The sequence below is a fragment of the Lemur catta genome, chromosome 4 (assembly GCF_020740605.2).
Source record: "Lemur catta isolate mLemCat1 chromosome 4, mLemCat1.pri, whole genome shotgun sequence".
In the NCBI taxonomy this organism is placed as follows: domain Eukaryota; kingdom Metazoa; phylum Chordata; class Mammalia; order Primates; family Lemuridae; genus Lemur; species Lemur catta.
The window spans coordinates 67,358,943-67,383,954 of record NC_059131.1 but is presented as its reverse complement, the minus strand read 5'-3'; the positions used below and the strand labels follow the sequence as shown (position 1 = coordinate 67,383,954).

General features: G+C 41.2%; 1 protein-coding gene and 1 pseudogene across 3 annotated transcripts in view; one reads left to right on the top strand and one right to left on the bottom strand.

Annotated features, from left to right (window-relative positions):
- Positions 1-24,386, bottom strand: part of RMND5A (required for meiotic nuclear division 5 homolog A) — a 60,479-nt gene extending 36,093 nt beyond the window's left edge. For all 3 annotated transcript variants that reach the window (XM_045550031.1, XM_045550032.1, XM_045550033.1), the window contains exons 1-2: positions 23,755-24,386; positions 3,510-3,652 (exon numbers count right to left, since the gene is read on the bottom strand). In XM_045550031.1, coding sequence (XP_045405987.1) covers positions 3,510-3,652; positions 23,755-23,896 — 285 coding nt within the window. In that variant the 5' untranslated portion in view covers positions 23,897-24,386. The remainder of the gene's footprint in view (positions 1-3,509; positions 3,653-23,754) is intronic.
- Positions 4,435-5,342, top strand: LOC123636641 (annotated as a pseudogene).
- Positions 24,387-25,012: the final 626 nt, after the last annotated feature.

The following is a 25,012-nucleotide window of genomic DNA, read 5'->3' as shown; positions in this document are numbered from 1 at the left end:
CTTGGGTCTTCCTCCATCATTTGCCTTCCCCCAACCTGATCTTTCCCTATTCCCAACAGTGGCAGCCACTCTATCAAGTCAATCCTTAAGAGTCTTTAACATGAGTCAAGTATATTCTCAGTTGCTGTTTTGCCCCGTCCCGGCCCCACAATCATACCTCATTGCTCTGCTGCTCTCTATCTTATCCATTCTCCCAAGTCAAATTTAGGACAACTCCACAAACCTTAGATTAATTAAAAACACTTTTACTTTATAATAAGCAGTGTCCACCTTGTGCAAACTTATTTTATGTTGCTTCAGAATTTTTCCAGTTATTTTATCTGTACAAAAAGCACTTTTACATTGCAGACCAAATCAGACTGCAATCTTATAAAAGACATGTTCTGTGTGTTTAGCTTTTAACTATACCATAGCAGACTTTAGACACTTTAAAATTTTTAGTTCTATTTATTTTAACACATATACATATGCCTAAAAGTCTAAAGCAATAATCATTTTTATTGACTCAGGCAGTAAATTTTAAAAAGTCAAATAACTTAGTAAAACACTAAATACAACCCTCTAAACAGGACAGAATTCTAGATATTCTAAAAATAGGGGAGGAAATTAAGAACAGCCAACACATTATTTCCTTTTACTAACAAAAATTTTTGTCACAGAACCCAACTGATATATTATTTATTTTAAATAGTGATCATACTGTGGGCATCTGAAAATAGTCAACACATTAAAGCAGAAATCTTCAACAACTTTTTATGTTCATAATAATTAAAAGCCAGACAATGCCTTGGCTAACACCACTAGAAACTTCTTTTCTGCTTACATTTTCAGAGAAGTGATAATTAGAAAACTTTAAAACACAAGAAATATTAAAACACAAAAGGAAAAAGAAAATCACCATTTAGCATGTCAAAAATTTACTAAAGTTTCTGACTCAAAATCAGTTTGCTGGCAAAGGAGCCACTGGCTTCTTTGATTGTCCTCATCTTGTGAGGGTGGGAGCTTATGTCCATAAAATGGTGCTCATAGGCTGATGGACAGCATTCCAGTTTATTACTCAGGTCTGTTTGATGTGGCACTTAAAAGCCTTGTACCACAAAGGATTCAGCTTTATTCTGTTTGTTCATTACCAATTCATGAGTCCACCCAGCCTTTACAACAGGCAGCTCAGAGCTTATGCAATTTTACCAGGTTCAAATTAAAAGAGTTGGAGGACTTAACAAGTCAATGAATGTGACAACAGCCTGCACAGTATTCCTCATGTACGCAAAAAGCCCATTCACAACATCCAGGTAGTTCTAGTAGGGAAACAGCTTCCTCTTCCACTGAGGCCAAGTAGATGCCAAAAATATCAGGAAAAAGTACACTGAAAGATGTTAAAGAACTGGCCTAAAAGATCCAGGATTTCCTCTGTGGCTGTGGACTATAATACAACAAATACTTATCAGTATCCACTAAATAATGCAGTTTTATATAATAGATAAGAATCTAGAATCCAGGTCACCTAGAACCTAAACTACTTTTACCATAGGAACATGAAACAATTTTTTGAAAGAAATTACAAAAGAATTACCTAAAAAAGCTCTTATAGCTTCCAAGTACATGAAAAAACGGTCCTCAAAAGAGTAATGAGTAAATTAAAATACATAATCAAGAACATTCACCTCAAACACATCCCCCCACCAAAAGCCAGAGCGTTGATTATTCACTATAAATGTGTACCCTTGATATCCATTCTCAAAGAGATACTTCAGACATAAACTAGAAGCAGGGACATATATGGTCACCTACCAGCGGCAGAATGCAAAATTGGGGATTTGCCCAACAGCTCAAGATCCTGGTGGTTGGTAACCCACACTCTTGAGGTATGGCTGTTGAGACCATATCCACTCATTCTGAGAACCTGGGATCTCTTCCCAAATACTTTCTCTGATTAGCTGCCTTGGAAGCTTTAGTTCTTCTCATTGTCATGGCTCTGTCTAGTTCTGCTGTCAGATGCTGACCCTCTGTCATAATTGCAGGCAGCCTAGTGGTCAAGCAGATGTCCTCAGGAGCCATCAGAATTCACTAGGATGCCTTGGTCACTGTCAACCACCAAAATCAGAAGCTTCTTAAACACCACCAGTAGTTACTGTACCCTAGAGAAATTAAGAGCTCCTCAACCACAGTGATTTAAGACCATCTCTAAAGTGCCCCACCACCATTCCCATAGTCCTTAAGCTAATACACACCAACAACCACAGCAGGTACCAATTGAAGATTTTCAATGCCATTGTCCCAAACAGGTCTAATGCCAAACCCATTTCCAAAGCTGTGTTCACTCCCTTGGAGTTGCCTAACAGGCCTCACAACCTCAAAGCTATTTCAGAGAATACTCACTGCCCTCCAGCCTTTGCTGGTGACTACCTTCACTGATTCAACAATGTGGCTGGAACCCTGCTGCTGCCAACATCTGACTCTTTTGCTGAGTCAAAGCCCTCACAACACCATGGGAGTGGTGGCAGCTCTCTGAAAGGCCACTAGCATTTCTGTAAGCCATGACTTCCAAAACACATCCCTAGAACCCCTGCCACTCACAGTCTTGTCGTAACTACCAGTGAATGCCACCGCCTTAGAAGCAAACAATTCTGACTCAGGCAGCCTCAAGCCTAGCCTTTCAATACTAGTTTTCTATAGGATAATTTCTAATAGTTGGGCCTACCCATGAATTAGATGGAACCACTCTCTGGATTCAGTGAGCTGTTATTGTCCATATTACAGCTGTCACTCTTGTGCATACAGACTAAGTAACTCCTAAGACTGTTTGGGAGATACTTTCGCTACAAAGAGGTCTCCTCAAAAGTTCTTCCTATCTTCCCAGAAGTTTATAATATGTGAACAGAAATACCCCTGACCAATTACAACATCTCCAGTAACTGCTTATAAGCCAGCCACTAAGTTAAAGATTGCTTATTTAAGAAATGTCACAAGAAAAAAATCATCCAACAAAAGTGACTGGCCTCACTGGCTAGCAACCAAACCATTCACTCACTCACTCACACAGAAGACATCACTGAAGAAAAGCAACTAATGTGCCCACAGGAAGAAAAGAGGTAGGATGATGCAGGGGCAACAGATTCAAGGGTATTATTCTAATCATCCTATTAACAGAGAGTCACAGCCAGGGAATTACTTATGGTTACTCTTACAAACAACGTTCCACACACTGGGTTTAAATTTCTTTGGAACTTTATTCATCATGATCCTAGGAATTCTAGTCATTTAAGAAAATGGATAAACAACAAAGCTATAAAAGGAGAGGGTTTTTTGTTTTGTTTTTATTTTTTAAAATACCAGCAACAGGGAACATTAATAAGACTAGCATAGTAAAACTAGACCTGCAAAAGTTATCAAAAGCAAAGATGAAAGGAATAGCATAAAATAATTTGGGAAAGCCAGTGTTACCAAAGTAATGACAGAAGAAAAAGGATGATGCTCAAAATTACAAAACACTTTCTTCAATACCATACCTTATCAATGGCTTTTCCAACACGAGAAACACTGCTGTGGATGTCTTTGTGGTCTGAGGCCAATTTTTGAACAGTATCCTTTATTCTTTTACAGCACTGTGTCAAAACAAGTGAAAGTGTCCCTGATAATTCAGCATCTTGGCCTATAAAAAAAAGAAAGGTGGTTACTAAAGCAAACCCAAAGATGGTAAGTTTCAAATAGGCCCTCTGGACCATGAAAGATGAAAGAAAAGTGAAGAAAAATCAGTATCTGCTTTGAAGCTGACATCACATTCACAGGTGTTATTTTTCAAGTGAATACTAAGAAAGATATCTTAATTTTTTATTTTTGGAAATAAAATTTCACTATGAAATAAACCACTTTTATAATTACAAAAATCAGCACAGACTGTGGATAATAGTATCAAGGCATTATTATTATTTCAAAGAATGTGTTTAAGTGAATAAACTCATTTATTCAACCCAGTTAAACTGTTCAAATCATTCTCAGAACATTTTGGTTGTTACAGAATTTCCTAAAGAGAGATGATTTAGTCTAAATGTTTTATACTCTATAGAAAGAAGAAAAAACAAACTTCTTTGGATGCCATCAATGTGCAGAAGAGTTAATACAAGAGGCCAGAGACTGCTATCCTTAGAAAGTCCTGCCTGCAATATTGGTCCATGGCAAGCATATGGTAACTTGGAGTTCCGGAGAGTTCCTACCATTCCCTAACTGATAAGAATGGCTCATTGTGCAGAAACTGTTTAACAATGTGGTTTATGGTTAACACCTGTTTTCCTTCTAGAAATCTAGAATTTGGGTATATGCTAGGCAGAGGGTGCCTGCATGACTAGCCCCCAATAAAAACCCTGGGCACTGAGCTTCTAATGAGCTTCCCTGGTAGACAACATTTCACATTCGTCACAACCCATTGCTAGAGAAATGAAGTGTGTCCCGTGTGATTCCACTGGGAGAGGACTCTTGGAAGCTACCTGGCCACTCTGGCTTTTTAAGGACCTTTGTGCTGCCCTCAACGAAGGCTTCTGCTCTGCCAGAGTCCAGAGAGAGGTCAGAGTGGCTGAGCTCACTTGGGAGACAGAGGTATCCCAGTGGCTCCCAATTCATGTGCTGTTGAATTGTGGGAACTAGATGAGAATGAGACACTATCAGCAAGTTCTGTAAGTATGAGCATGATGTCACTGTTTACAGTCAGTGTGCTGAGCTCTGGCACATAAGCTGTCAGTGGTAGCAAAGACTTCTGCATCAAGGTTTGGGACCTTGCTCAGCAGATGGATGGTACAAAATTCATACTGAGCTTCTGCTGGGCAGGTCATCTGTGTTGCTGCCTCTCCTCACAAGGACTCTTGGTGTTTTTTTCATTCAGTGAGCACAATAGAATTTTACTCTGCGATACCCGCTGTCCCAAGCTAGCATCACAGATGAGCTGCAATGTCTCTGGCTATCTTCCTACCTCACTGGCTTGATATCCTCAGCCAATTCAAGTCTTTGTCTTTGGTGATGAGAATGGGACTGCTTCCCCTATGGACACCAAGAGTGCAAGCTGTGCCCTCAGCTCAACTGTACACCCCCAGTGTGTCACTGGGCTGGTGTTCTCCCTACAGCATTCCTTTCCTGGCCTCTCTCAGTGTAGACTGCTCACTTGCTGTGCTGGACTCAAGCCTTTCCGAGGTGTTTAGAAACGAAGCGCACAGAGACTTTATGACAGATGTTACTTGGTCCCTGCTCAATCACTCACTCCTTACCCCGTGGGCTGGGACCATCAGGTCATCCGCCATATTGTACCCACCAAACCTCTCCCGGCCCCTGGACCTGAGAGTGTTGCTGAGTAGACTGGGTTTAAGACAAAATGCAAATGACCATGAATATTCACTTCTTTGCCCCTGCCCCCTCACAGCTTATGAGACAACACATGAGCCTTCGCCTTCTATAGGATGTTTACACACTAGATCTGTGCAGTTAATAAGCACTGTCTTTCAGCCTGAGGGAGAATGGATTTGGGGATCCAGGAAGGAAAACCTTTCTTAAAAATGGATATGTATATCTATCTGTGCTGTGTGCAGATCTATAGGTTTTGGTGGTAGGGGGGAATAACAAAAAATCCATCCCTAAGCACTGTCCCACTCTCCTCTCCCCCCCCCCAAAAGCTGACAGAAGTGACAGATTATATGCTTCTCATGTAGCCATGTGTGGGTGGGGCATGGGACACGGGCATCCCTAGATTCTTAGAAGCAGCTCTTTCGCTACTCATAGAGACAGGATCAATTTTATTTTTTATAGCATTTAACTATTATCATGGGGAATACTTCTAATTATAAAAATCCAGCCCAGCTCACTTTGAGGAATAGGCAAGACACCAATTTTACACAACTCTTTGTCATTAAACTGAATCAGAAATCCATTTTCTGGCTCGATAAAAAGTTTGGTTGGTGCCTGTGTAATACCCATTCCATCCCCGCTACTCCCCGATGGTTTTGTGTATATGGAAGAGGAGTGTTTTTCTGTCATAGATGCCATAGATTACAATTTGGGGATGATGAGAGACAAAGCATTTCACTTAAGTTAGAAAACTGACACAGACTATTTATTACAGAGATATCTTTGCCACTTTTCCCACCCCCAAACAGCCTGGGGCCTGACCTCTGCCTCTGGGCCCCTTTATCTGGATATAGAAAGTCTGAATGCTATATTGGTACACTCCTAAGGTTTTTAAATTCAGCATCAGGAAGATAATCAGAAATACTGGCTGGGTTAGCAGGGTGGCTCAAGCCTGTAATCCCAGCACTTTGGGAGACCAAAGCGGAAGGATCGCCTGAGGCCAGGAGTTCAAAGACCAGCCTGGGTAATAAAGGGAGACCCTGTCTCTACAAAAAGTAAAAAAAAAAAAAATAAGCCAGGTATGGTGGCATGTGCCTGCAGTCCTAGCTGTTTGGGAGGCTGAGGCAGGAGGATCGCTTGAGCCCAGGAGTTTGAGGTTGCGGTGAACTATGATGACACCACCGTACTCTAGCCCAGGAGACAGAGCAAGACCCTGTCTCAAAGAAAAAAAAAGCCATATTCAATAAATGGTGCTGGGAAAACAAGATATCCACATGCAAAAGAATCACATCATATACAAAAATTAGATGGAAGAAAGACCTAAATGTAAAAGCTGAACTATCAAATTCTTAGAAGAAAACAGGTATACTCTTGACCCTGGCTTAAGCAATGGTTTCTTAGATATGACACCAAAAGCACAAGCAACCAAAGAAAAAAAATAATTAAAATGGCTTTCATCAAAATTAAACATTCTTGTGCTTCAAACACTATCAAGAAAGTGAAAAGACAATTCACAGAAGGGGAGAAAATATTTGCAAATCATACTCTGATAAGAGTCTAGTATCCAGAATATATAAAGAACTCCTACAACTCAATAAGAAAAACGATTTAAAAATGGGCAAAGGATTTGAACAGACATTTTCCCAAAGATATACAAGTAACAAAAAAGCACACAAAAAGATGCTCAATATTATTAGTCAGTATGGAAACAAAAGTCAAAACTACAATGAGATACTACTTGTTTGGAAAAAGTCAAACCGTTTTTCCTCTGCTCCCAAACCACAACAATCATCAATACAGAAGACTTTTGTGACCAAATGTGAGGAGGGAGATTATCCCCACCAAGCAATCATGTTTCCAGCAGACACCAACTGGGTGTCCTCCAATTCAATTTTCATACTATTTACTGGAGATGGCATCGGATCCCATAGGTTGAGGACTCAGTCCTCAAGACTGCCCTCCCCTGCAAACACCAGTGGCAGGTCTGAGCCTCTGGAACTTCTGATTGATAGGCTTCAAGTTGGGGTTCCCATGACCCCCTCTTTGTATTTGATTAATTTGCTGGAGCGGCTCACAGAACTCAGAGAAACATTTACTTACCTCTACTGGCTTATTACAAAGGATACAGATGAAGAGATGCATAGGGCAAGGTATGGGGGAAGGATAGTGGAGCTTCCATGCCCTTCCTGGGGCACTACCCTCCAGGAATCTCCATGTGTTCAGCTATCCAGAAGCTCCCCAAACCCTATCCTCTTGGGTTTTTATGGAGGCTTCATTAGGCAGGCATGATCAATTAAACCACTGGCTATTGGTGATCAACTTGACCTTCAGCCCCTCTCCCCTCCCAGGAGGTTGTGGGGGGGTGCTGAAAGTCCCAACCCTTTAAGCATGCCTTGGACTTCCAGGTGACCAGCCCCATCCAGAAGCTATCAGCCAATATCAGCATATAAAAAAAAGCACTTTAGAGATTTCAAGAATTTTAGGAAACACAAAGACCAAATGTGCATTTTTAGCAGTTCTTCAGAAAGTTAGAGAGTTACCATATGACCCAGAAATTCCACTCCTAGGTATGTATCCAAGACAATTGAAAACACAAAAGCCATCATCATACTTCCTCAATGAAAAAAGTAAAAATAAAATAAAAACCACACATAAACTTGTACACACAAATGTTCATAGAAGCACTATTCATAACAGACAAAAACTAGAAACAATCCAAATGTCCAAATGATAAATGGACAAACAATGGATAATTCAGTCATAAAAAGAAATGAAGTACTGACACATACTACAACATGGATGAAACTTGAAAACAAGTATTCAATAAGCCAGATACAATAGGCCACATATTGCATCATTCCATTTATATGAATTGTCCAGAATAGGCAAATCTATAATGACAGAAGTAGATTAATGTTTGTCAAGGGCTGGAAGGAGGGTAGAATGGAGAGTAACTGTTAATGAGTACTGGGTTTCTTTTGGGACTAATGTTCTGGAGCTAGATAATAGTTATAGGTACACAATTGTGTGAATATACTAAAAACCAATGAACTATAATACTTTTTTTTAAAAGGAAGCCATATCTTCTATTCATCCAGACACATTTGCTTCTGTAACAAAGTAGGAAAAATACTAAAGAATAAAAAAGTAGGCTGAGGCCGGGCACGGTGGCTCACGCCTATAATCCTAGCACTCTGGGAGGCCGAGGCGGGAGGATCGCTCGAGGTCAGGAGTTCGAGACCAGCCTGAGCAAGAGCGAGACCCTGTATCTACTAAAAATAGAAAGAAATTATCTGGACAACTAAAAATATATAGAAAAAATTAGCCAGCCATGGTGGTGCATGCCTGTAAGTCCCAGCTACTTGGGAGGCTGAGGCAGAAGGGTTGCTTGAGCCCAGGAGTTTGAGGTTGCTGTGAGCTAGGCTGATGCCACAGCACTTTAGCCCAGGCAACAGAGTGAGAGACACTGTCTCAAACAAAAAAAAAAAAGTAGGCTGGGTGTGGTGGCTCATGCCTGTAATCCCACCACTTCCAAAGGCCCAGGCCAGAGGATTGCTTGAAGCTGAGTTCAAGACTAGAGTGCGCAAGAGTGAGACCATGCCTCTACAAAAAAAATTTTTTAAATTATTAAAAAAAAAAACAATAGCCGGGTGTGGTGACACGTGCCTGTAGTCCCAGGTAATCGGGAGGCTGAGGTGGGAGGATCCCCTAAGTCCAGGAGTTCAAGGGTGCAGTGAGCTATGATTGCACCTGTTACACCTGTGAATAGCCATGGCACTCCAGCTTGAGGGATAGAGATCGTGTCTCCAGTAAAAAAAAAAAAAGGAAGGAATAAAAAAGCAGAAGCCAAGCTGAAGGAGAGAAGTTATCTGGAACTTACCAATTGAACTTCCATGCACCAACCCTGAAATCTATTGATATTTTTAAATCTTAGCAACTGAGATGTATCTGTAGTTTGGTGCTGCTGTTACCCCTTTTCTTCCTTTATCATTCACAAGTTCCTCTACTTTTTGGTTTTCAATTTCATAAATGATAGATACTAGAAATATATGGTCAATTAATTAACATTGAGAGTTCTCACTATGGTCCAAGGAAAAATAATTTCTACAAGGTATCTGGAAGCTCAAGAAAAGTATAATGGAATAATCTGAAGAGAAGCCTGGGAAAGCCCTCTTCAAAGAGAAAGATTCCAATGCATTCTCAAATGGATTCAGTGGAAAGCAGCCAAAGGTAAAAACGGGTTTGAAAATCACTATAATGACCAGACCGACTGGGACTCAACCAAACTTCTAAGTCCTAATGGGAGAGTTCTAATGTTCTTTTGATCTCTCTGCATGAAAGCACAACCTTTTTCCAGGAGAACCTTTCTGTGAAAGAAATCTAACTGGATTCTGTTCCTAGAAGTAAAATGAGAAACTACTGTGACAGCCATCTTCACCATAACTAAACCACATCCAGGCTGGCCACTGTGGTGGTCACTTTTCACACAGGATAAAGTCCCACACCAACTGTGTCTTTTAGTATGATAAACTCAGGCCCCATACACAAGCATGAAAGAAACAGCTCTGAGGCAGTGCACCACAAGCGCTTTTTAAAGTCACTTTTTTTATTACGACTTGATTCAAAAAGTTCTCGTATAAGAACATGCATGTTAAATCCAAGCAAAGAACCAACATACATGGTTGGTCTAAGTTAAAAATAATTTCCTTTCAATACAATAGTAATTTTTATTTTATAAAACAGATGTTAAGCATGATAATCTCAGAAATTAGAACAGTCATGGTTTCCTCCAAATTCAGACATTCACCAAACTAAATTAAACATAACTGAGTTAACTCCTACACTGTTTTTTATAAAGCCTAGCTAAGACTTCAAGTTCTTCCCTTGGGGTTCACTGACTGGACATCTCATTTGTAGATTTATGTCTACTAGTTTCACAGAAACAATAAAGCATCCCATGCTTCCCTATCAGAGTTTCACAATCTGTTGTCAGTAGTTATTTGTCTATCACTCCCACAAAATTAACTGAAGGTAGGAAACATGACTGCCTAATCGCCAACATTTGGCATGGTAACTGGCACACACTAGGCGTTCAGTAACTATTTACTGAAAAAAGAAATATAAAAATGAGGAATTATGTATTGCATATTTTCAATTTCAAGCCCAGCATTGGAGACTGTCAGGTGCTACCAACACCCTGTGAAACTACCAGCAGTTTCACATTTAAAAGTTTACTGATCTCCCACTCTTCTCACAGAATGTTCAGTGTCTACTACACAATAGCACTGCAGCCTAAGTTTTCCAAATACCGAATAAGTCAGGAAAATATTATATACTAAACGTGATATGTATTTCATTGCATTTCTGACAAATGTTGGGATAGTTTTCTTTTACAAACAAAGAAAATGTCTTTAAAGTGACTTGAGTCAAAGCACAAGCCTGGGTGAATACCTGGGTGGAGGGTTATTTGGAAGAAAGAACTTACAACTGGGAGGGGAGGGAGACTCTATTACGTGAGCATATCTTATTTGAAAATTGGCATGCATGTGTGTGTGTCTGTGTGTCTATTTGCCAATGACATTATTGTCTAAGTAGAAAATCCCAAGGAATCTACAGACACAGACACAGACAGACAGACAGACACACACACACACACACACACACACATACACACACACACACACACACACACACACTCCTAGAACTAATAAGTGGAGTTCAACAAGGTCCTGGGATACAAGACCAACACAAACACAAACATACACATATGTGCATGCCAATTTTCAAATAAGACATGCTCACATAATAGTCTCCCTCACCCTTACCCTCTCAGTTGTAAATTCTTTCTCTCTTCCAAATTACCCTCCACCCAAGAATTCACAGGCTTGTGCTTTAACTCAAGTCACTTTAAAGACAGTTTCTTTGTACTAGAAAACTATCCCCAGGTTTGTCAAAGATGCAATGAAATACATCTCAAGTTTATTATATAATATGTTCCTATAAAAGTGTACCCTAAGTCAGAATATAGGAAAGTAGAACAAATTTACATATTAAAAGGGTGGCTGGTTTCCCACAAAACTAAAAATTATGTAATAAAATCCCTAGCTATACCTTTAATATAGTTTTAGCATTTTGTACCTATATTTTTTCTATTTTCTTCCTTACTGATCACAAGGCTTAAGACAACCATATGTCCAAATATATGACAAGATTCACGACTTTGGCCCAGCTAATACAATCAAGACAAAGTTATCATTAAGACTGACAACTGTTTCTCATCCCTACTCAGTATGTGCACTTTCAATTTTCTGTCTGCCACTGATTTTTATGATGGAGGGAGGAAGGCTCAAATAATTGCACAAACACACACTGTTAAAGATAGCATTGCTAAAACTAAACAGCTGGCTGGTAGGCAGCACCACTATGCTGTAGCTTAAAATGTCTGCTCATCAGCAGACAAAAGTTATAATTTGGTCTATAAAAGGCAGTTTAAAGGTGTCAATTACACCATGAAATACATGCTACCCACAAGTCAAACATATGAGAGATGAGACCCACCATAATCCAGACTACTCTATAAAAAATGGTGAAACACAACACAAAGAGGTATTGCTATGAGGATGCTTATTTAGATTTATTTTAAAAAGGCTGAAAACGGCTGGGCACTGAGGTGCACACCTGTAATCCTAGCACTCTAGGAGGCCAAGGTGGGAGGACTGTTTGAGGCCAGGAGTTCAAACCTGAACAACATAGTGAGACTCCATCTCTACAAAAACTAGACAACTTAGCCAGGCATGGTGGTGCATGCCTGTAGTTTCAGCTACTTGGGAGGAAGACGTAGGAGGATCGATCAATTGAACCCAGGAGTTTAAGGTTGCAGTGAGCTACTGATAATACCACTGCACTCTAGCTGGGGCAACACAGTAAGATTCTGTCTCAAAAAAAGAAGACAAGACAAGAAAACTTCACCACTTAAGACTACTTTGGTGGAAATAAACAGTAGGATTCCCCAGAAATCACTAAGACCTGACTTAAAATTTATGTAACTATCTTGAAGGCAGAAAAAATTTAAAATATTCAAGTTTATAAATATTACGTATATTGCATTTGAGCTCTTCTGCATTATTAAAAGTTAACTTCACTTTCATAAAATGAACAGAGAACTTAAATTCAGAATTAAGTGGAAAGCAAAACGGACCACAAGTTTTGATGTAGATAAATACAAAGAAATTCATTTAGTAAACAATCCTAACCATATCCAAATGAAAACTCAGACCTCATAGAGCTGTATTCCAGAATTCATTCTAGATTAGTTCCTTTAAGAAAAAATAAAGCAACAATAAAATAAATAAATGGGACTTAATTAAATTAAAAAGCTTCTGCATAGCAAACGAAATAATCAACTGAGTGAACAAACTACAGAATGGGAAAAAATATTCACAAACTGTATATCCGACAAAGGACTGATGCCCAGAATCTACAAAGAATTCAAACAAATCAGCAAGAAAAAAAACAATCCCATCAAAAACTGGGCAAATGACATGAACAGAATTTTCTCAAAAGATAGATAAATGGCCAAAAAACATATGAAAAAATGCTCAACATCACTAAACGTCAGGGAAATGCAAATTAAAACTAGAATGAGATACCACCTTACCCTATCCGAATGGCTATTATTAAAAAGTCAAAAAACAATAGATGTTGGTGTGCATGCAGAAAGGAATGCTTACATACTATTGGCAGGACTGCAAATTAGTATAACCTCTATGGAAAACAGTGGTAGATCCAGCAATCCCACTGCTGGGTATCCACCCAAAGGAAATAAAGCCATCTCATCAAAAGACACCTGCACTTGAATGTTTATCGCAGCACAATTCACAATTGCAAAGATGTGGAATCGACCTAAGTGCCCTTCAAGAATGGACAGAGAAAATGTGGTGTATATATATACAATGGAGAACTACTCAGCCATAAAAAGGAATGAAACGTCATTTGGAGTAACATAGAAGGAACTGGAGACCATTATCCTAAGTGAAGTATCTCAGGAATGGAAAACCAAACACCATATGTTTTCCCTAGTAAGTGGGAGCTAAGATAGGTACACATGGGTGCAAAGCAATATAAAGGACATGAGAAACCACGGAGGCGGGGAGGACTGGAGGGTGTGGTATAAAAATGTACCTACCTATTAGGTACAAGGAACACTACTCTGGTGATGGGCATACTCAATAGTCCTGACTTAAACATTACAGAAGATATCTATGTAATAAACACACTTGTATCCCCTTAATATTTTGAAATTAAAAGAATTTAAAATAAACATTAAAATTGAAAAAGCCAAAAAAAAAAAAAATATGAGGCATCACTAAGGCGGCTAGAGAGGGGAAAAACTCCATATCTCAGTCTTATAAAAGCCTTAATACCTTAAAAATAAACAAAATGAAACCAAGACAAAACAGGAAAAACAAGTCAAAAGGAATGGAGAACTATGACATTTAGATTCAATTAACATTTTTGAGTGCTAAAGGCTGAGTCAGTAGTGTTGAAGGTACTTTCCCACATTACCAGTTTCTAGACAGATTAAGAAAGTTAGGATGGGAATAAAAAGAGACAATAAATAGGGTCTAAGACTGATTCTAGAAAAGTCATTGACAAAGTGAACATGGATAACATTGTGAAGTATTAGAAAAGAAAAACTTGAAACTTGAAAATGTTGGTATTAAAAAAATAATAAACGACTGTCTCATACTGAGTAGTAAACTAAACTGTGGCCTATTGAAGCTTTGGGTTTCTTGTGAGCTGCCTCAGCACCTAGGACACAACAGCTGCTCAACAGAGATCTATCTACTCAGAGGAAGGAAAAGGCACAAATAGAACACACTCATTTTTATCTGGAGGCGGTACACACAGAAAACAAAAACTTTTTTCAGTGTATTAATAGCTGGTAACTCTGCAAGGTAAAACAAAGTATAGCATTTGGTGTTCAACCCCTGACCTTTCAGAACAGAACAGTGGATTTACAGACAGGCATTCTGATCCAGACAGGTTATTAAAGACCAATGCATCAAAACCACAGGCATAGTGTGCTGCGAAAACAAACATGAGAAAAAAACAAAACAAGAAAGTTTATATTTAAGAGCTAAATTACATGGTCCAGACTAACAGGGCTCCTGGAGCAGAGAACAAGACCAATGATTGTCACAGGGAAGAAAGGAAAGGCCTCAAAGTATATGAGGGAAGAACTGCAGAGAGAGAAGAAAAAGGGAATATAGACAAAAAAAATTTTAAATATCTGCTAGACAATCCCATTTTAGCGAGCCCACTCACTGCCTTCAAATTCAAAATATAGAAACTTAATCTCTAGGCATCTTTATCTCTTAAAATGAGTGGCTGAACCACATAAAGTTTCTTGTAGCATTTTAATGTTGACTTCATATTTAAAAATCAAACTCAGATTTCTAACTTCCCCTCTCCTAAACTTCCTATTTTCTTTTTGATTCCATAATTATCTGCCCGTCACTCATGCTCAAAACCTTAGATTAACGCTTGATTTTTCCAGCCATTCTCTCCTATTCTGGCAGACTCCATCTATGCACCAAGTCCTTCCCTTAGAAGATCCCTTCCAAGAGTGGGAAATCCGTGGCCCTGGGGCCACATGTGGCCTTCTGGATGCTTGAGTGTGGCCTTTTGACTGAATCCAAATTATACAGAACAAATCCTTTTAATAGAGGGATTTATTCTACAAAGTTTGGATTCAGTCGAAGGATCTGGAGAGCTAGGGCCACATGTGGCCTTGAGGCCACAGATTTCCCCATCCCCCTCACTCCCAACTCCAAGCCAACCTAAATACTGCTGACAACTGATCACCAATCATACCTGTCCCCTTCCTATTTAAAACATCCCTACCCCACCTCAAAGTCATTCAGTATCTTCCCAGTCTACTACTCACTGCCCCCATCTCCATGGCTTTATAAAACCTGATTTCAATTTAAATTCAATGCATTTAACCCATTTCCCGTCAACCTGGTCCTTCACCTCTCACTCCTCTACTTTTGTTTTTGTCATCCTCCCCTCCAGGTGCTCCATCCTGTCTACTATCCACATTCAATCTCTGGTACTAAAACTTCCCACGAGGTGAGAGAAGAGTCTCCCTCACTGTCTCAAATCCTACCCCTTCTTTTCTGTACCACTCATTCACCATGTGGCCTATACATCTAACCTTGCATTTACTGGGTATTGTTTTTGTTTCTTTGTTAAAAACTAGATATTTAATACAAAGTTCTTAGAGGTTGAGAATGCTTGTCCTTTGTAACTCCCGCAAGATTTAGCCTAGTTCCACATATAATTGGTGATTAATAACTACTGATTAGGTGATCTAAAGTTCAGTGAAATAAAACGCTCTCCCACGCAGTTCTTTCTAAGGGCTCCCTTTCAGCCCATCTCTCTGAATTACTAGTGTTCATACCAACCAGAAGCACTGTTATAAACAAGTGCAGACTCATCTTATCTTCTCAACTAGCCTCCAAGTTCCTAGAGGACCAGGGCCATGTATAATGTTTCTTTTAAAAGAGATCTCTCCTCATCTCCTCCCAAATGTCTTCATGTATCAATAAGATGAATTAAATCTATATGGATTCCACAGGTATAGCAAACTCATCAGAGATAACATATAGCCTGTAAGAGGAGAAATCACCCTCCAGGCCTCAATCTTAAGTAGAGAAAGATTTAGTGATGACCTCCCCAAACAATCTTCCCAAACAACCATTTTGAGCTCAGCCATACAATCACCAAGCCCAAATAAGGTGAAAGCCTCCTATATTATTCTGAAACTCTAGAGTTCTGCCAGATATTCCAGTCTCTGCTCTTTGAAGTGCTGGGCTAACGTCTATTCTAAGAAGTTCCGGAAGTTTCTGCCACTCTTCTATAAACTCTTGGAGCTTCCAAAGAAATGTCCAGTTAGAGAGCATCATCTCCCTGGTCTCTATCAACTTCTGGAAGTACCATGGGGCTCAGGGCCAGGGCCCTCCACAATTCTCCCTAAACTGCATTTTGGGGTCATTTTCAAATATCCCAAAAGACTTACAGATGAAGCAGCAGGGCCCCAAATAAAAAGAAGTCAGTTTTAATATTTCAAGTGCACAATTTGCTAAAACACCATTTTCACCATTCTAATGTCTAAGAGACTAAGACGTGAAGACAATGGAAATTTCTCCATTAGCTCTAGTATGGTATTAATAGTATCACAGAAGTGTTGCCAAGTTTATCCTCACCAGTGTTACTATCCAGAGTTAGAAACTACTTAAGAGATAAAATAACCTTAGGAAAATGATTTTATTGTGCCAAGCATTTAAGTAATTTCAAATGAGTTCTCAAAAGTAACATGAACCAAGTTGTATTCTCTAGTCTATGAATCAAGTTATATTAATAATTCACTATTTGAATTATAAGAACATTATATTTAAGTAGTTAGGAAGCAAGGCAAAAGCTGAGAAGTAAAGGTTGGGCCAGTAGGAACATAGAGAACATTTTATTGATGTAACATGCAGCTGTTCAGCTATAACAAACATATTACTGCCATCTGGGTAAAAGTGTTCCTTCCTAGAACTGTCTCTCCTCTGCCTAATGAATAGTGGATCACATGGCCATACAACTCCTGACACAGGGTGAGCAGAACTAAAGGTGGCCAGAGGATTCCATGACCTGGCCCCCGTTACAGGATTCAGGGAGAAGCCCCAAAACAAGATAATAAAGATACTCTCTGGAAACCTTGTTAGAAAAAAGGCCATGTTCCTGTCTTTTGAGCTCCATTGGCCATCTTCACCCGCATGTGGAGAAAACTCCCCTGAGAATGAAGCCAACCACAGAAAGCAGAGTCGACAGAGGAAGGGAACACAATCTCAGTCCTGATGACATCCTTTGTAGCCCTGGAGCCAGCCAGGCCTAAACTTTGTCTACTTCGTTATGTGTCAACACATTTCATTTTCATTAAAACTACTATGTCACCTGCAACCAAAATACTCAATAATATATCAGTCTAAATGAATAAGGTGCCAAATAACAAAAAATTATCTCCTAAGTAAGCCTGGAAAAGAATGGCTAACAGTTAAATCTATTTCTAAACTCAATAGGAAACACCAATACTGACCTATTCTTCTTACCACCTAAAACAGCTCAGGAGCTTGGTAACCCAGTATATTCTCCTCTTAGAATATTTAAACAATGGCTTCTGCCATCCATCCAAACTTTTATTTATGATCTACTTTGCAGACTAGATGGTAAATGCAGACATCAAATTGTATTCAATTCAAAACTGAAGTCATTATTCTCTCAAGTGTCTTGCTAGTATTTAGCAAAAGTTTGGGTAACAAATGAATACCCTGGCTATGTGGTCTACTCCAAGTATACCAAATATGGCTGAAAAAGTAAACAAACTACTACTCTACCACGCCCTGATCATTTTACTTTCATTCAACACAATACATTCAACGCTGGTAGGCTCTGAAAAGCATAGAGCATTTATATATACAAATAAATAAGCATACTTTTCAACATATATGTACAACACACAAGACCCAAATTCTAGAGTGGAAGGCCATAACTAACATGCAGCCTTCAACCTCTGGTTTGTGTCTACTGATGCAATGTCATGCCACAGAAATGAGTTAAAAATGTTACCTGCATAATTTGTTTCTTCTTTCATGCTTACTTGCCTACTTACCTTCCCGTGTGTTACCCTCAAACTTTAAAAAAGGAAGCAGTTCTGAAACTAGTAACCAAATTTTCAACGGTTTCTTTGATTCAACAAAGAGATAAATAAAGGTAGGAGTTATGGTTTAAATGAGTTTTACTACTAGGAGTCATACCACACCCGCATATAAAAAAGTTCTTTTAGGCTAATATAGTACATATTGATCATGCCAACAGATGAAAGTGTCTTTACCAACATGCAAAATGAAATAACACTAAGCCTAAGTCACAGTAAGTGGAAGTACATATTCAATGTCTTAAAGAAAAAAAGAATCATGACAAATTCTCATTTTCCTGGATTCTTTAAAAAACAACTTTCCATAAGCTGGCATCTTTGTGAAGTGGGCAATTAGGTGGTCAGGAACAAGAGTGGGAGGGAGACTTTTTACTGAATATTCTTTTTTATTGTTTGGATTTAAACCATTTGAATATACCACCTACTCAAAATAAATAAATAAAACTTAAATCCAGGGTGGGTGTTGAGGCTCACATCTGCAATCCCAGCACTCTGGGAGGCCACGAAGGAGGAGGATCCCTTCAGGCTAGGAGTTGGAGAACAGCCTGGGCAACATAATGAGATCCTTTCTCTACAAAAAATAAAAATAATAATAAAAAAAAACAAAAAACAATTAGCTAGGAGTGGTGGCACATGCCTATAGTCCTAGCTACTCAAGAAGCCTGTGGCAGGAGGACTGCCTGAGGCCGGGAGTTTGAGGTTACAGTGAGAGTGAGGTATGATCACACCACTGCACTCCAGCCTGGACAGCAAACAAGACCCTGTTTCAAAAAAAAAAAAAAAAAAGTTAAATTCAGAGAATTCCTTGAGAGTCATTTTTAGAAACTACATCAGAATTCCCTTTAATAGTCTAAAAATAATAAAAAAAAATACTGCACATCTTTTACTATTACAAATACTATGATTTTCTCAAATATATTTTAACATGTACTGAAATCATTACCAATAGTTTCAGCCTAATCTTCTTTCACCAAATGTGAATTCAGACTATCAGCAATAAATGATATATAGTTCTTTTCTGTTCTCCCACCACAGAAGTGCTAATGTGAAACAAAATATATTTGCCCATAAAAAATAAATGCTAAACAACATATTATCACAAGTCAAATCACCAAAATTTAACCACACTACTTATCTGTTAACCAAAGGTTGTCCAATGTGTGGTTCCCATACCACTGATATGAATGATAATTTTAGTTGGTACATGAATTAATATTTTAATAGCTATGAATGTATTTTAATATGTAGTTTATACCTAACACACCAAATCTATGACTTCATAAATACCACTGCTTAGAATGAGGATTAATCTACTTAAGTAAAAGCATGAATTCACCTGAAAACTAAGAGCACACATGTGAGTGAAGTTTGAGAAGTACCAGTGCATCATCCAAATTAGATCAAGGGCACACCGGGAATGATCACCAGTCTGCACAAACCATACTGAATCTTAAATTAGACCAAAATTCATGCTGACAGGGAAACTCTCCTTGAAAGGCTGGCACAACTAAATGACAGGAGTGCTCTCCTCTCCCCTCAGAGTTGGGGAATTTAAGAGAACCAAAAGTTCAATCAAAACAATTAAGGATGAGAATCAGAGCCCAACACAATTCTTGAACTTCTGGCAAATTAGGTTAAAAACTGGGCTAGATGCTGGCGACCCACATCTATAATCTCAGCACTTTGAAGGCAGAGGCGTTATTGCTTGAGGCCAGGAGTTTGACACCAGCATGGGCAACACGGTGAGAACCCATTACTATAAAAATTTACATTAAAAAAAAAAATAGCTGGGCATGGTGGTGCACACCTGTAGTCCTAGCTACTCAGAAGGCTGAGGCAGGAAGGTCCCTTGAGCCCAGGAGTCTGAAGCTGAGTGAGCTATGATCATGCCACTGTACTCCAGCCTAGATGGTAGAGTGAGACCCTGGCTCAGAAAAAAAAAAAAAAAAAAGGTATTACTTTCCCACACCAACACCTCACCACAGACTTCCCATTTACCACGAACAGTTATCACTATTCCTTTTACCTTGAGCACCCCACTGCAGCCTCTGGATCGTTCCCCATCCTCCTATCTACCACCCTAAAGTTTCTAAGGCAACCCCAAGGGCCCCAAAAGAAGTGTTTAGAGTAAGTCTCCAGGAAAAACAATGGATCAGGCCTCAGCAGAACTCCTCTTTAGTATTCTCCCTAGTTCTTTACTGCCCCTGTATACTTCTATTACACTTACATTAATTATCCCTGAACCACCAAAATTCCCCAACTGGCTATGGCACCGAGTCAACACCTGCACTTCCCTCTCATAGCCTTATATGCCACCATTATTCCTCTGCCGTAGGCCTGACACCCCCATTAAAAAAAAGAAAAAAAGCTGACACCACATCACTCTGAAAAAGGTGTTCCTTCTCTCAGGCTGATGGACTTGGTTAGAGATGGATTAAATGGCAGAACACAAAGTAATCTAGCAGATATAGGTGGATTATCCATTGTATACTATCTTCATTCCCCCAAAAGTACATACACTAAGAAACTGGCATTTTTAAAGAGATGATTGGTAAGAGAAAATTTATATGACAGAATTCCAGGCTATACAGAGGCGATTTAGAGCAGCTGAGAAATTTTAGGGGTCACTATAGGACCATTTCTAGGCCTGCTGCCAGGTTAACCCCCTTAGGGCAGTGTTTACAACCTGGAATAAGGGTGGTGAGAACAATGGGCTTAAACTCCATTTAGGTATGATCAGTTTCCACCACAAACTAACCTAACTGTGCTCATTTAGTATAATTCACAACTTTAGAGGGAAAAAAAAATTTAAACATAAATTGTAACTCATCCTCAGAAACTGATCACCTGACCCTAACTAAAGGACACTTTTGAAACAGGCAGTCACTGTACAATGCAATGATGTGTCCTATATAGGACCTTGGGGGATCTGTATAGTCCCCAAGATTCTTCTTTATTCATACCACATTCTTGCAAGAATATTACCACACATAAACTTACGGAATGAGATCCAAAGCCCTGACAGAGGGATCCCAATTGGAGCCCCTCTCTCAGGTCACAGGAGCCCACTAAATCACTTGCCCTTGACAGTACATTCAGAAGCCCTGAAAATTTCTCTTTAAACTTGTAAATGAAATTCCAAATTCAGTTTTCAGTAGATATACTTTAAGAATGATATATTTAAGATTCAATGTAATATCCACCACATCATCTACAGAGAAAGTCTAATTTAGAAATTACCTACTTTGAAAAATATAACCCAGGTACCAAAGCATGTTTAACTTCCCATAAAAGAACACCAAAAGAAAGAAGATAGATTTGATTTTGGAAACTAGATCTGGCACTAATGGTATTTATTTTCTTTCACATTTTATAACTACCTTCAATCACTTAATCCTATTATTAAAGAATTAAAGGAAATCAAAGATATACCAATATAAGACCAGCAATTTGGAAGACAAGAGAGTAAAAATTAGGAAGCTGAAAAAGGAACACTATGCATAACTAACCAAGTCAGACTGTTTTAACAGCATAGCATACTGGTGGCTAATTCCCTTCAAACAACAAATTTCTAGAAAAGTTTCCTGATACCAAGCAAAGAGGTCTAACGCCGACTTTGCTAACTCCTCACAATCATTTTATTCATCTGAGATTGTCCCTAAATTCCCTAAAACAAAGCTTACAATCACATCCTCCTTCAATTAATATCCTCTCTCTTATGGAAGAAATGTACTTTACTTTCCATCTTTTCCCTCTCAAACCCTGCATATCCAACCCCTCAATCTCTGACCTGGTCCCTAAAAAGGAAATGTTCCGTCCATCTCTCCTAGTCTAGGACCTTCATTCATTCTTTTTTCCCACTGGTTCCTTCTTTTTGGCCTTTTACAAGACAAAGATTTCCTTGTGGATGGGGAGAGAATACTTTCCATCACCTCCATCACCCCAAAGGAGCAGCCTTGGGTTTCCTTACACCTCAGTTACACAGAGGGTTACAGACTCCCAATAGCCAATTAACAGGGGATCAACCTCTCTTTTTCTAAGCCCCTGCCCTTTTCCCTTTCTGCTGGCCCTGCCTTGGCTCTCCATTCTCCAAGAGAAATTCAAGGTTGTGGTTAGATACTACGGTGTTTCCTCCTTGCATCCTAAGTGATCCCCTCCATTGTCATCTTCTTAGAAAGGACATCAGAAAACAGTCATAGACCTATGTATTTCCAGCCACCAGCAAATATTAAGCCCTTGACTCTACCTCACCTGTCCAAAATCAAAGCCTTCCCAGGATTCCCTCTATTCCACCTCCACTTCATTTCTATCACTCAATTATCACCACCAAGTCAGTAAAACTTCCTTTCTCAGATAGCCACCAAGGTCTGCCCATTTTTTCCACACTAATATTGTAACTCCTAATGGCTAACACGGTTTTTCCACATTAATATTTTGTCCGCTACGGTTGCACGTTTGCTTTTTTCCCCGGAGTTCAAAAGTGACGGCAGTGTCCAGAATGAGAAGTTGCTGTAACACTCCCTCACCCCCGCCTAGCGCTCACCCTCAACCAAAAAGCAGTCTGGAGGGCAAGGTGTGGAAAATGGAGGAGAGGAGAGAAGCTTGCCTGATGCCACTGCCGTCATCTCACTTGCCACAAATAATCTGCATTTTCCCCAGCTACCAAACCTTCTTTTACATAAATTTCTGTACAGCCCCCAAGCTGAAAGGGACCCCCAAACCTCTTGAATAAACCCATTAAATAAGAAGTCCTTTACTTCCTGATCAGAACAAATCATCACAGTGACTATGTGAATGTAAAGATACCAAATATCTGATGTTATTTTAAAAACCAGAAAACCCCCAAAACCCCTTCTCAGTCGGCCTCCACAAGTCAAATTAACTTTGGCAAATTACTTGTCACCAGGGCCTGGGCCGATAATAAAATAATCTAGCCGAAACCTACATAAGAATCTGTTTTCTGAAAGGAAAAACTTAACTAGGTAAGGCAAGCAACTAACAACTTAAGCCACAATTTGCTTCAGCAAAAGCCGCCCGTTCTCAGTCTCTGCAGAGGCCACACTGGGAACCACGTCCGCGCCGCTGCGGAGTTCAGAGGAGCTCCTTCCACACAGCAGTCAAAATTTGAAGTTGCAGGAGCGGCTGTTCTGTTAACCCACAGCTAAGAATAACACTCGACTTTCCAAAATAAAAAACACGAGGAGAAAAAGTCCCCGCGGCAAGGATGCAGGACGAGGCAGAGGGAAGGGGCTTCCAGCACTTAGCCTCATCTGTTAGCCTCGAGTCGGACGCAATTCGCGCACCTCCCGCCTCGGGACCGCGCCGCGAGGACCACGTGAGACCCCCGGGGCCGGGTCAGGGCGCGCGACGCCCGCCCAGAGAGGGCGCCAGTTTGCAGGTGCGGCGGACTGCCCCTCGCCCACGTTTAACCCGGCTCCCGGCCGGGTTTCCGGGCAGTTCGCGCTCATTCTGAATTAGCCGCGAGGTTGCGCCAGGCTTGAGGTAAATCGGGCAGGATGAGAAGGAAAACTGACAGGGGTCTGAGGGCCTCTGCGCCTCAGGGGAGACGCGGGCCAGGCCTCAGCCGCGAGGGTGGGTTCCGGCCGCGGGGCTAGGGCTGAGGCGGTGGGCCCAGCCCCGCGCGCCCACCCGGGCCGCCTTACCGTGGCTCTGCAGGATCTCGTGCTTGAGACCGCCCGTGTAGTCGATGAGCTCCTCCAGGCCGCGCTCGCACAGCTGCCCGTAGCCCGAGAACTTGTGCAGCACCTTCTCCAGCTCTCGCTCCACCGTCACGCACTGATCCATGCCGGAGGCGGCGGCGCTCGGCTCCCCGGCGCCCGGGTGTCCGCAGCCGTTCGGCCCGGGCCCCGCCGAGGCCGCGTCTTGCTCCTCGTCCCCCAGGCGGGCGGCGCGGGCGGCTAAGACGGCGGGCGAGCTAGCCACGGCGCCGGGGGAGCCCCGCGCAGCCAGTGCCCGCCTGCCCCATGGCGCCCCGGCCCCCCAGCGCGTCGCCGCCGCTCCCTCTCGCTCGCTCCACCCGGCCCTACGTCCTCGGCCCCCGCTCGCAGCGTTCGGGTGTCCGCGGCGGCGCCGCTGATTGTTTTTGTTTTCACGGGAACCGACCGATGACCTGGTTCTCCCGGGCGGCACCAAGCGCCGCCGGCGGGGGGGAGGGGAAACAGCCAACCCAGCGAGGGAAGGAGGCGGCGCGGGCCGTACCAAGCACACCCTCGAGGGGGAGCAGCCCGGAGAGCGCGGGCGGAGGAACGCTAGGGTCGCAGGCACGCGCCGCAGCTCTAAAGGTGTGGGCCGCACCACGCGGAAGGCGTGTAAGGGAAAGGGCTAGGGTGGAGCGAGGTCCCAATTGGCCCGAGAAGCTAAATAGGGAACTTTGGAGACAGCCCCAACGCTCGGAGAGCTCTACAACTAGGCGCTCCGTAAACAAGAGGGTGGAAACCATCTCTAGCCACTCCGCCCAGAAACGGAGAAAACGAACCAATGGGCGCGGGCAGTACGTAAGGAACCAACGTCCTCCAATCCCTAGCCGAGGCGTAAACCCTCAGCCAATCCGGGTTGAGGGGCCAAACCAATGGACATCACTGTTGGAGGGGGTGACTTGGAAATCGTACCGAGAAACCAGTCATTTCTGGAAAGCTGTGGGGAAAACAAGGCAAAAGTAAAAAGGGCTGTTTCCCATAGGACTTTGTCCCAACTATAATTTATTTTGTCTCCTCACCACTCTCATTCCGAACTTTTGTAAACGGATCCGCCTCCACAGATGAAAGAACCAAGCCAGGCCGCCCAAGGGCGGTGGTGCTGTGGGCGGGGGGCGCTAACGGGAATTCAAGGTGGCGGCGTTTCTGTGGGACGGTGAGGGGAACTGCTTGCTGGTCGCGAGGGGCTGCCCTGGCGGCTGCGACA